Below are 12,828 nucleotides of genomic sequence, written 5' to 3' on the forward strand. Positions count from 1 at the left end.
CTTTATCAGAGAAACTTTGAACATGAAATATGTTAACATCTGGATGGAGAGAGAGAAAGAAAAAAAAACACTTAATAGCAACATGGTGTATATGAGTGTATGTTGGGGGAGGGGGGGGGAATAATCAGGCACTTTTTCTAGGCATCATTTTCAGCAGATTCCATAGTTGTAGAGCTTTTCTTCCTAGAAGAAACTCAGTTTTTTTAGATATTTCTGGAAAATTTTTTATCCGTTTTTATTTAAACCAACAAAATGAACAATAGAGGACAATGATTTCATATAAATAAATACTATTTATGATTACGTCATCTTCTCCACAAAAATGCACTGATAATGACAAAAAGTTGTTAAAATGGTGCCATCCACTTGAACTGTTAAAAATAATGGAAGCATGAAGGCCTAAAGTTTCACTCACCACAATTACAAATGGTACAAGTCGCATTCATTTGTGGTTAGTGGTTGCAGAGATATACAATTTTCAAATCGGGACATTCTTTTTGAAACATCCTGTATTATATTGATATTATATTGGAAGATATGTGGTTGGTTAGAGAATTTGGTGCTCCTGTGAAATTGGTGATTTTTGCCTGTTTTTATTGCGTTTTCCCTCAGAAAATTAGTGCTTTGTAGTATACTAGTGTGGATTTTAGTGTTTTTTAGTGTATTTAGTATTTGATCACATATTTTTATTAAGATATTTCAATATTTAGTATACATTTGAAATGCTGCCAAAAAAAGGGCAAGAAATGTAATGCTAAAAAAAGCACTGCAGGTGAGAACAAAAAAGTTAGCCATGCTAACAAGGTTATTGAGGAGGTTAATGAAAATGAATTAACCTGCAAAATAGTGAAGTTGAAGCAGATCATCAGAGAGATGATGAGGAATTGCAAAAGGTCGAAGTGTTTAAATGAACACAGGGAGAAAAAGAAAATCAAACAGGAAAATAAGAAACAACATAGCACGGAAACAGGTAAGTCAGCAATTAACGGAAATCAGATAAGTGATGGTGTCAGTAAAAAGAATGGCATGATGACTATAATAAAACATGCTATAGATGATCGAATTATAACATCGAGTTTTCCTGGAGCAAAAATTAAGAACATAAAAGAAGCAATTCAAAAACAGAAAAGAAAAGTAAATGAAATCGTAGTTGTAGTAGGTACAAATGATTTAACTGGCGATAAGTTCAGTATGAGAGAGGACATGAAAGGGTTGTTGGAAGAGGTGAGAGTGAAGAGTCAGAAAGAGAAAATCATCAGTATTTTACCTCGCTATGATAAAAATGAATTAAGAAGAAGGGCTATGATGACAAACTATTCGATGCATTGGCTATATAGAAGGAATGGATGCAAGTTTTTGCATGTGTGAAGTGAGTCGAAAGGACGATTGGATTTGTATAAGAGGGACAGCCTACACCTGAATGCGTTTAGTATCAAGAGTCTAGAAAAACTAATAACTGGTATGACCTAACACAGAGAGTCAGGGAAACTAAATTATAAAGGGAGGAATAGTGTGAATGTGAGTGTAAGAGCGACAATGTTATATAGCTGTGTTAATGACAGTAATGGGCTTTGTCATGGAAATGTTGAAAAGGAGAGAACGATTTTGTGTTTGTGTTCATCCAGTTCAGACCCATCAAATGTGTGCAAAGATGTCTACATGTGTAAGGCAATAGAGAAGAATAGAGATCTGCAAGTTGTCCAACTGGGTCAGACAGACTGCAATACAAAAGAACAAACAGGTAGATTATTATATCTGTACACAAATGCTAGGAGTATCAGAAACAAAGGGATAGAGTTTGTTGCCTTAGTCAATATGTTGCGACGTCAGATTGTGGGTATTAATGAGACACCTGGCTATGAATCAGATCTACTAACTGGTATCGAGTGTCAAGGGTATACTATTTTTAGGAAGGATAGAGAGGATAGGAGAGGAGGGACGTGCTGCTAATGATATTGGATGACTTAAATCCAGTTCGAGTTGAGACCTATGATTGCAGTAGTACTACAACTAACAATATTTTGTATGGCAGCGAGTTTGAAGCCATATGGTGTGTGGCTCATAGATCGGTTGCTAGTGAAGAAATGCATCACCAAGTAAAAAAGATAAGTGCGAAAAGAGTAATCATAATGGTGTGAATTACTCTTTTCTAATGGGAGACTTTAATTATCTAAATATTGATTGGGTAGCAGTAGAATCTCATGAGAAGAATGAAAATGCATTTATTGAGCTTGAATCTATTGAAGTTGCAGGACAACTTCCTCAAGCAGCATGTGACAGAAGGATCTCAAGGGCAAAGAGTGTTAGATCTGATTGTAGTGTCAGAAGGCGTTTCAGTTAAAGACAACTATTTTGCCTCCAGTTGGTGACAGTGATCATGCAGTACTCACTTGAGAAGCGACTAAGTTCATCAATGTTCCATTCAGAAAAGGTTATATACAAAACAGGAAATTATCACCAGCTGAGGATTATACTGAGTTCAGTGGAATAGGATCGGTTGCTGGATGGAAAGAATATCAACAGTGCATGGGAAGCATTTAAACAACACTTAAATGATATGATATCAGAATGTGTCCCCGAGAGTTTGAAGAATAAATAGGGTAGGTGTGAAATCTTATTAAGCAAGAGATTCGTAAGAAAAGGACAACGTGGAAGGAATACTGTGTGCATAAAAATGATGTCTGTGATGAATGTTATAAGCAGCAGGCTTGAATAGTCAAATACGGAAAGCAATGTCTGAGTATGAAAAGAAACTGGCTCTGCGTGCTAAAGAGAACCCACAAAAATTCTATCGATATGCTGCAAGTAAAAGAAAGAATGACTACAAAAGAATAACTCTTCTAAATCCAGATGCAGAAGAGGTTGTTCAGCTAGTGAGCACCCATTTTGTTAAAAGCTATCAACCTGGTGTATGCAACATTGAGCTCACTGCTACCTCTTCACTGGATGAAGAAATGCAGGTGTATGAGGACGAGGTATTAGAGCTGGTGCATAAATTGAATAAGAATTCAACAATAGAAACTGATGGGATATCAGCATATGTGCTAAAAGAGTGTTCAGCTGAACTGGCTATTCCTTTGACCAGGCTGTTTAATATGAGTCTCAGAACAGTGCAGATTATGCAAGAATGGAAGGAATGTATGGTAATTCCATTACAGAAGGGTGGTGCAAAGACCAATGAATCCAACTATCGACTAATTAGTATCTCATGAGTGGTGGTGAAGATTTCGGAAAAATTGGTTAGGGCTTGCATTCAGAAATGGATTCAGAGAATCTCTACTTTGCAATGAACAACATGGGTTTACTAAGGGAAGGTCAGGTTTTAGCAACTTGCTCACATTCTATAACAATGTTACCATTAAACTAGACAAGGGGGAATGGATACACCATCATACTTTTGGCTTTTGGTAAGGCTTTTGACAGAATACAGCATGGTAGACTGCTGCATAAATTGGAGAAAATGGGTTTGGGTTATAGAATATTAGCATGGATAAGAGGATGGCTGACTGACATATCAAGAAGTGGTATACGGGGATGTGAGTCTACAAGATTTAAGGTAACAAGTGGTGTACCACAAGGATCAGTGCTTGGTCCACTGTTATTCAATCTGTACATTAATGATATTGGGAAGGATTTGAAAAGCAATATACAGCTATTTGCTGATGATGCAAAGATAAGTAGGGTAATCTGGAATGCTGCTGATATGCAGTACTTGCAGAATGATTTGAATAGGCTGGATTATGGGCAGGGAAAAATGGATGTCAGTTCAATGTCAGTAAATGTAAAGTCATTCACTTAGATATTCCATGTAGTATTATATTGTGGGATTATGTTAGAAGAAACTGATGAGGCTAGGGATCTTGGAGTGTTAATAGCTAGGAAGTTGAAGTTCAGGGGCCAAGTGGCAAAGACTGCAAATACAACTCAAAAGATAATTGCAATGCTGAAACGAACATTCACATGCAAAGATAAGGATGTTATTTTGCTCTTTACAAGGCCTTGATAAGACTTCACTTGGACTATTGGGCATAGGTCTGGTCTCCTGGTTTCTGTTGTGATTCTGATATATTGGAGAGAGTACAAAGGAGAGTGTTAAAAATGATATTTGGGTTGTCGAATACTGAATATGAAGACACATTGAGAATTTGTAGACTGCAGACACTAACAAACAGGAGAAAGAGGGGAGATATGATTGAGACTTACAAACTTCTGAAAGATTCACACAGGATTTCAATTGATGGAATTTTTCAATTTATGGAGAATGAGGAAAGGAAGCTGAGAATGAAGGCCGCTAAAAAGAAGGTGAGGGCTAGATTTTTCTCTCAAAGGGTGGTACGTGATTGAAATGGATTGCCATTGGATGTTGTGAGTGCAAGCAGAGTGAATGAATTCAAGAATAAGTCTGACTCTGGAGGTCTCTCTTAATAATAATATCAAGATATAATAATATCTGGAGTATACACATATAATACAAAGAAACAAGCTACATTACAATCTGCATGGTCTGTTAAAGTCACAGTAATTTGGTCATTCCTTTAAAACTACTGCCTTACCTCTGGTGGAGAAAAAAAAACTTACTGCATCAAAGTAAGAGTCTTGTTATTATTATCTATTTAGTTACAAATCATTAAGAAATATATTAAGCTAGAGAGCAACATGCTCTCACATAATTATAGGTTTTAGTATGAAAACAAATTTAAAGAAGCCTGTGAAATTTTGATCAACTATCCCTAATCTTAACAATAATGGTGGCATAAAAATCCCAAGAATTTTGATGGCACACATTCAGCCCAGTTCATCATCATCATGCATATCAAGGATTTAGGCCTAGCATGGCCTATTCCAGACTTAGAAGTCATCGTTGAATCTTTTAAGAGGGCATCCTGGTTTTCTTTTTTCTAATGGCTTGTACTTTAAGGCTTGTTTTGGTAATCTTTCTATTTTCATTCTTTGAATGTGTTCCATCCATTTATGTTTATATATTTTAATTTTTTCTATTTCTATTATATATATATTCTTGGTTTAATTCTTTCATAATTTCTTCATTTCTTTTGTGATCAAATAGAGTATACTTTGCAGTTTTTCTCATAAACTTCATTTCTGCTGTTAGATTTTGTCCAGATTTCACTTCCATACAATAAGACTAGTAGGGCTAATGTATTGTATATTTTTAGTCTGGTTTGTTTTTGAACTAGGTTTGATTTAAATATAGTTAATTACACCTGTTATTTTTAAATATTTTGCAATTTTTAGGTTTATATCTTTTTCATATGTGATCATGCATCCTGGTAGTTAAATGAATTCACCTGTTCTAAGATCTTGTTATTCAGCCCAGTTAAGTTCAAGTTTTCCAGCAAACCCTTATTTTAAAACTAAGCAATAATTTCAACTCTTACTGGCCTCCATCTATACTGTTTTGTTCTAATTTATGTGAGTAACTATGTGAGACCATGTTGCTCTTTAGCCTAATGTATCTCTTAACGATTTGTAAATAAATAGATAATAACAGGACTCTAGCTTTGATGTAGTAAAATTGTTTTTTCTGTCAGACGTCAGACCAGTAGTTTTAACAGTTGCCCAAATTACTGTGACTTTAGCATACCATGTAGATTGCAATGTAGCTTGTTTCATTGTATATATGTGGATAGCCCAGATGACGACTTTGATAATAAGGTCAAAATGTCAAGTGATTATTTTGGTTTATATTAAACTGAAGTATTACTATAACACGGTAGGTTTCCATAATTTTTAATTAATAATGAATCCTGATCACCATGTAACTATGATGGAAAAGAGCGCCTTCTACTTTGAGTAGTGAAAGGGCATTAGCAATTTACTTTTTTTTTAATTAAAAAAAAAATCAGTATAATATAAAATATTAAATAAACCATAAAAATACAATCAGTACTCAACTTACAACGTATACAACTTATGGTGGACATCCGATTAACATGTTCACTGAATACCACCTCACTTCTGCAAACCATGGATCAGGGTATTTATTGTTGTCTTCAGGACATTATTTCAGAAATACTTTTATTCCTGCTAGTGAGGGTAGGGAAACCATCATACTTTTGGAAAGAATATAATATCATGCAGATGCAGCATGGAATGAGATAATAAGATGCCTTTCAAGATATTGATGACAAGATGGTGCTGCTAGCTTGAGAGTTGGAGGTTAACAATGAAGTAGTAGACTGTCTGTTGCAAGCTCTGTAAGAACCTCTCAAATGAAGAACTTATAGAGCTTGAAGCAGAAGTTTTTTTTTTTAAAAAGGTTTACAGTGATAAAATTAGCAAAGGCATTAACACCATAAATAAAGCAATTCGATTGTTTGAGGGAATGAATCCCAAAATAGGAGTGATTTAGCAAAATAGACAGAATGATGCAAGTTGCAATGTACACATTTTTAAAGAAGCCTGCTCTGCTATCACCTCATTCCCTAAAGATGAGCCTAAACCTTGTACAAGTTATGCATCTGGAGACACCCTCAGAATGTTGCTGTTCAATTCATAAAGCAGAAATTATGAAGAATTACTCTTGCTGCAGTATTTCCATCTGATTAGTTTACTGGTAGGTGCATAGAAGAACTGCACAATCGTGTTTCGTTATTTCTTACAGTACAGTACGGTACGGTAAACCGAGAATTCATTATTATTTTTACTTTATATTACTTCGCTACAAAAAAAAAAAGAATAAAATTAGTTTAAAAAATAACAAACAAACCACAAATTTTAGCACTCCGTCATGTTAAGTGCCAATCATATCTTTGTGGTTCATATAGTGATTTCTGACTTATGACCTTTTCAACATATGGCTGGACCATTGAAATAGAGCCCCTGTCATGAGTCAAGGACTGCCTGTAGATAATTTTTCGGGTAGTGCTATTTTGCATAGTTACATTTATAGTTTAAAATGAACTTTTAAAACTCAAATTCAGATTTTCAATGTTACTTTCATATATAGCCTAGACTCATGCCTCTGGTGCAAACATTGACAACACTGATGCAAAAATAGTTTTTGTTTAGTAATTCATCCTTTATATTAACTGTTTCATTAAATGCAGTAAACTTCCTTGTATTCCTTCTTTCATTTTGTTGCATTTTCCATGTATCTGGTTCATATTTGCAGCATGAATTTTCAGCAATCAGATCAGCTGAAATTTATTTACATTCATAGTGATGAATGAGTTGATATTACAGTGTCATTTTCTTTAAATCAGGATAAACTCAACTCAAAGCAATGCTACCAAGCCACTTCTACAGCATAACATGCATCCACCTACATATCACTTGGCACCAATTTTTATTAAGAATATTAAGCATATTTTAAATATCTTCAAAATATTAGGAAACCATACTGTTAAACATACCCTCCCCCTTTTTTTTTTTGAATCAAACACAATTTTTAAACATACTACAAATTGATAGCCACCTTTAAAGAACTCTATATACTAGTACTATGAATAAGAAAAGTTGGGACATAACTTGGGATTCTATAACTGTCATGCAATGAGTTTTGGATGACAGTTATAGAATGTGTTCTTAATATGTATGCTAATATCGTTAGAGAAATTAAAACATTAATAACTATCTAAATATCAGTTTCTATATATTACTTCTTTATGAGAAAGATAAAGTCAATTCTTACCACAGTAAGCACTATTACGTAAACTCACTCACTATAACAAAAAAAAAATCCACCCAAATGATGTTAGCTGTAATCCTATTTCAAAAGAAATCAGTACAGCAAACTTCTACTATACAAAACTAATCATTTGTTCCTTAGAAGTATGCAAAAGTGCACATTAACTGTAGAGATACCTCTGATGGAAAGAAATATTCTTTCAACATTATATTTTAATGAAAAACTGAAATCAGTTACCAAATGAATGCTACATAAAGAAATTAATGCACCAAATTCAAATATTAGAAATCAAGCTTCAAAATATGATGTAGGCTTTTGTTCCTTAAAACAAACTTCTTGAAATGAATTTATTAACTGGATGCCAAAAGAAATCATATACTTTTATAATAAAAGTACCAAATTTTATTTCTGTAGAGCACAGTAACATTTTATTGTGGAATAATTTAAAATGGGAAGTGATATGCAAAAGATGAAACATGACTTATTCAATATACAACCATCACATATTACTGTTTAGTCTCATCTCATCTTCTTTTTACTCTCTTTTACCTTGTGGTGTCAAGTGTTTATTAATCATCGGACCTCAAACCGTTCACAGGATAAGGTGGTCACTCCTACACCCCAGTGTATCCTATGTCCTGTAGTGTTGAGTTCTCAAGATCGGTTTGCTTGCTTTGCTGGATGAAAAACCCCAGGATAAACTGGAGAAATAACCATACTGTCCACGCCCAAGACCGGCTAACTTGGCTATGGCTGAGGAAGATCCTTCAGCTCCTCACGTCACCGACAGGAATCGAACCTAGGACACTCCTTCCCCAGGCATATGGTTGTGAAGCACACAGCCACTAGGCTAACAGTGCGGACTCACTGTTTAGTAATGCATATTATTTGTATGACACAAACCATTATACGGATACAGAATTCAAATTAATATCCTGAGATTTGCAATACTGTTTTAATCTTAGGCTTTTGATTGTAGCAATGTATCATACAATGTTAACAACAATGTTAACATTGTTGTTAGACAATATTAACAACAATCAGAAATTTCTATTTAAAAAAAAATGCTGTTTTGATGTCTATTCAGAATGGTTATATTAAACTGTGACCAAAAATAGTTAATCTTGGACTAGTTCTCTGGATTTGTTGCATAAATAACCAAGATGAAATACAGTGATGCACAATTACATGCCAATTTCAAGGCATATCCTAGAGTGAACTGAGATATTCATAAATAATTTGAAAATAAAAAAGTTGGGATATAGAAATTTATAATCTATATTTCAAAATTGAAAAGCATGTCACAGCTTATTGTTATTAAAGTAGTCAATGAAAGACCAACATCTGTACTATACGAAACTTGAGCCAACAATTATGTCTGTTTGCTTCACTTGGGAAAAAAGGATTAAAACCTAGCTTATAAAATTGCTTGGTATCTTTAACATAGTATACCCAAGTTAAAACACTTTCTATATCCTAATAACTATTTTCATAAGCAAGTTGCAGAGTTGATCCAAAATTGACCACATCAGAAAATAACTCAAAAGTATCAACTGTTAATGATGAAAAGCAAAGTATTTGATGAAATGTTTAATGAAAATATATATAATATTGATGAACTTTTTGGAAAAAATCTGACCAAAAAAGGAACAAAGCATATGAAATGAAAATTAATAACTGATTTGCCAATGTATAGTTTAAGTTTTAAATAATTTCATATTTAAATTGTACATTTTATTCTTTTTTGTTAACATCTTTCTCTCACTCTGACAAATAGTTATAGTTCTGTTAGGACTGCATATTATGAATAAATACAGTAGATTGTAAGAATAATATAAAATCTTGGTTTAAAATGCAATGAAATAAAGGACATTTAAAATTTTCTTCTAAGCAATTAAAAACTGTGGATAATGCTTGGTGTACTGCCTATTAAACATTACTATTTGATGTCTTTTACAAGTTCAGTCAGATATGTTACAGTTTTATGATTTCCAAAGATCATGCAGTTTCATTCCTAATTTGTGTTATAGCAAAATGAAGGGAACCATGAAATATAAAATGCAGAACAAAAACATAATGATATTTGGAAATACAAAACTGCAACATGCCAGAACTAGATTATACACATAATGATACTTCAACAACAAATGTGGTGCACAAAACACTATACACGCTTTTTTTTTTTACTGTTCAAAAGAAATGATTAGATGTCAGAAAATAAAGAATATATAAAGGATGAAGAACAGTGGGATATATTCACCCAATTAACTCCACATTTGCCCTCCAGTAAAATCACATTTTAAGTAATAAGAAAGTAAACAACTTTGTTACATATATCACATTTAGAAAATACTGACACATAATACTTGCTCTGAAGATTATGAATACTATAGTACAGATAAAATCAACATTCTAAAAATAAAAAAAGATTTCTTTTGTAGTAATTCTTTATGAAAAAAGATATTCATCTAGTTGCACTAATTCCAGTCTCCAGCAGCAAAGGAGGTAAAAAAGTTATACAGTATTTAAAATCACATGCAGAGTAAACAGTTCTTTAATGCTTAACAACTGCTTATAATAATGAGCAGTTGTTAAGAATCAGACCCTTACTTGTAACTTAGGCTATAATGCTCTTGTTCTGGCACAATATGTTGTGTAAATAAAAGGTCATCACTATTCTCTTTCCCATCATAAGGCCCACTGAACAACAACTAGGGCCAATGCTTCTAAACAAGTTCATACAGGTGTACTGACAAAAACATATACACGAAGCAAAAATTCTATTTCTGGCCTGTTGCAGCTCGCCAGAAGGAAGCAACTGATGCCGCAGCAGATGACACAAGTCCTCCAGCCAGACTGGTTGTGTTGGTAGCACCCCTACGAAGCTGAAAAGATATAATGACTTAGTTCATTACATAATGTCAGTTTCATTAACAAATTAACAAAAGAAATTAAAAAAGTACTAAATACACCTGAAGTTTAGTACCAAATTAGAATATTAGTTTTAACTCATGTTCAAAATAATTGAAGGGAATTAAACAACTGTCATATGGAATCCTTAATACATAACTTGCTTAAAGTAATTTAGGCATTCACTTTTTACAAATGTCTGGTTGCGAAGCGCATAGCCACTAGGCTAACCGCGCGGTTAGCCTAGTGACTATGCACTTCGCAACCATATGCCTGGGGAAGGAGTGTCCTAGGTTCGATTCCCATCAGTGACGTGAGGTGCTGAAGGATCTTCCTCAGCCATAGCCAAGTTAGCCAGTCTTGGGCGTGGACAGCAGGGTTTTTTCCCCAGTTTATTCTGGGGTTTTTCATCCCGCAATGCAGGCAAACTGGCCTTGAGAACTCAACACTACAGGCCATAGGATACACCAGGGCATAAGGCTGACCACCTTATCCTGTAAACGGAGTGAGGTCCAATGATCAATGGACCCTCGACACCGCAAGGTAAAAGAGGGTATAAGGAAGATGATAATGACTTTTTACAAAAAGTTAATGTTCATATAACATAATGGTATTGAATAGATCTGTTGTAAACCATAAGTAATCTAGTTATAAGAAATGCCAACTAAACTTTCAGGTGGTAGATGACTTACTGCTTCGTGAAACACCATCACCTTGCTTATTGGAAGTGTGAAGTAGCTATTAGATGTTTCATCTCTAAAATAGGGAAGGGACAAACTGGAAACCCTTTTTTCATATATACATGCAGTGCAGGTGGTCTTGTTGGATGCTCTCCACACCATAATTATTTAACAAAGGATTCAACTCCTCCTCCATTCAAGGTACAGCAGTGAAATGATTTTGCAGGCTGGCAGCCAGATAGTACATATGCAGGGCCAAACTTGTTGGTAACACTGAATCTAGAGGCTTTCCAAACAAAAAGCTGGCAAATAATTCCAATGCTGCTTACTCTGCCATTTTATCTGAAGGGAGTCTGAATACAGCAACTTGCAGGGAATTGTTGAAACTATGCCTGGACAAGCACACTCTCTGTGTGTGGGAGTCATGTCTACTAGTCATTCACCCCTACTGTATATCTAGTTTAAGTTTTCCCAATACTCTACTAACATGAAAGACAGTATAAAAAGTATTACTATGGTTAAACTAAATCTTCTACAAAACCAACAAAATCAGTGGTATGCATCACTGATGTGTACCACTACTTGTAGACATCCAAACCTGATCTGTTATTAACCTCAACTGGCATCCCCTACAGCTCACCCTAACCTTGCCCACACATGGCACTAATGTGCTAAAGGACTTGCATGTGTGGATCAGATAAAAAAAAAATAAATAAAATAAAAACTTTCTAGAGTATATAATGTATAATATCTTTAGAAAGAAAGGGGAAAAATGCGGTTGTCAGGTCTAATATCACATGTCAAAGGTTACCTGATCTGGAATATCCTTTATACAATCTGCTTTACTTCAAATTTCTATGCTTCATTCCCCTTCATTTGTCTTTACCATTCTCCAAATTTTGATAATTAATGATCTTTATGATCATTATCTCTGCAAGTTGATTACATGTGATCTAATCACAAAATGATAAGATACTCTTCCTTTGAGATTTCAATGTCAAGAATTATGACTGGCTCCCTTCTCTAATTTCACAGACCAAGCTGGACAAGAAGCTGAATTGTTTGCTGTCAACAACAATCTAATGTAAACTTTTAACATACTACCAGAATTCCAGATAATCCTCCTCATTCTCCCAATAGCCTAACCTTTCAACCAACTCTCCTTACATCAATTATGTTAAATCTCCACTTCATTTATGTGTAAATACAGCCCTGGGTACTTCAACATAATGTTTATACTGATTAGCTGCTCAAAATGCAGTTATTGGAGTAATGCTGGAGAAAGTACATCCATACAGTTGATTTTATATTAACATAGAAAATAATAAGATGACAGTAGTAAAAGGACACCCTGCACAGGTGAGCTAATTGCTTTAGTGCTGTCTTCATTTTGCATGAAGTGCAGGCCTGGCCCGAGGATGGGGCAGAATGGGCAAATGCCGTAGGCAGAAAAGTAAAAGGGTGGAAAACTTAGAGTTTATGTTACAATTATACTGGAAGCAGAAAAAATTATAAATAAAAAAATTAATTAAATTGGATATATCATATTTATTATTAAATCACTTAAGGAATTGAACAACATAACTACGA

At 34.3% G+C, this 12,828-nt stretch overlaps 1 protein-coding gene across 1 annotated transcript in view; it reads right to left on the reverse strand.

Moving 5' to 3' along the window:
• Positions 1–9,761: 9,761 nt before the first annotated feature.
• The window catches only part of Atg14 (autophagy related protein 14), a 125,820-nt gene continuing 122,753 nt past the window's right edge, over positions 9,762–12,828 (reverse strand). The window contains exon 10 of the mRNA XM_090411173.1: positions 9,762–10,533. Coding sequence (XP_090267299.1) covers positions 10,429–10,533 — 105 coding nt within the window. The 3' untranslated portion in view covers positions 9,762–10,428. The remainder of the gene's footprint in view (positions 10,534–12,828) is intronic.

This window comes from Typopeltis vanoorti, chromosome 21, assembly GCF_054136105.1.
Source record: "Typopeltis vanoorti isolate ZY-2024b chromosome 21, IOZ_Tvanoo_1.0, whole genome shotgun sequence".
Taxonomy (NCBI): Eukaryota; Metazoa; Arthropoda; class Arachnida; order Uropygi; family Thelyphonidae; genus Typopeltis; species Typopeltis vanoorti.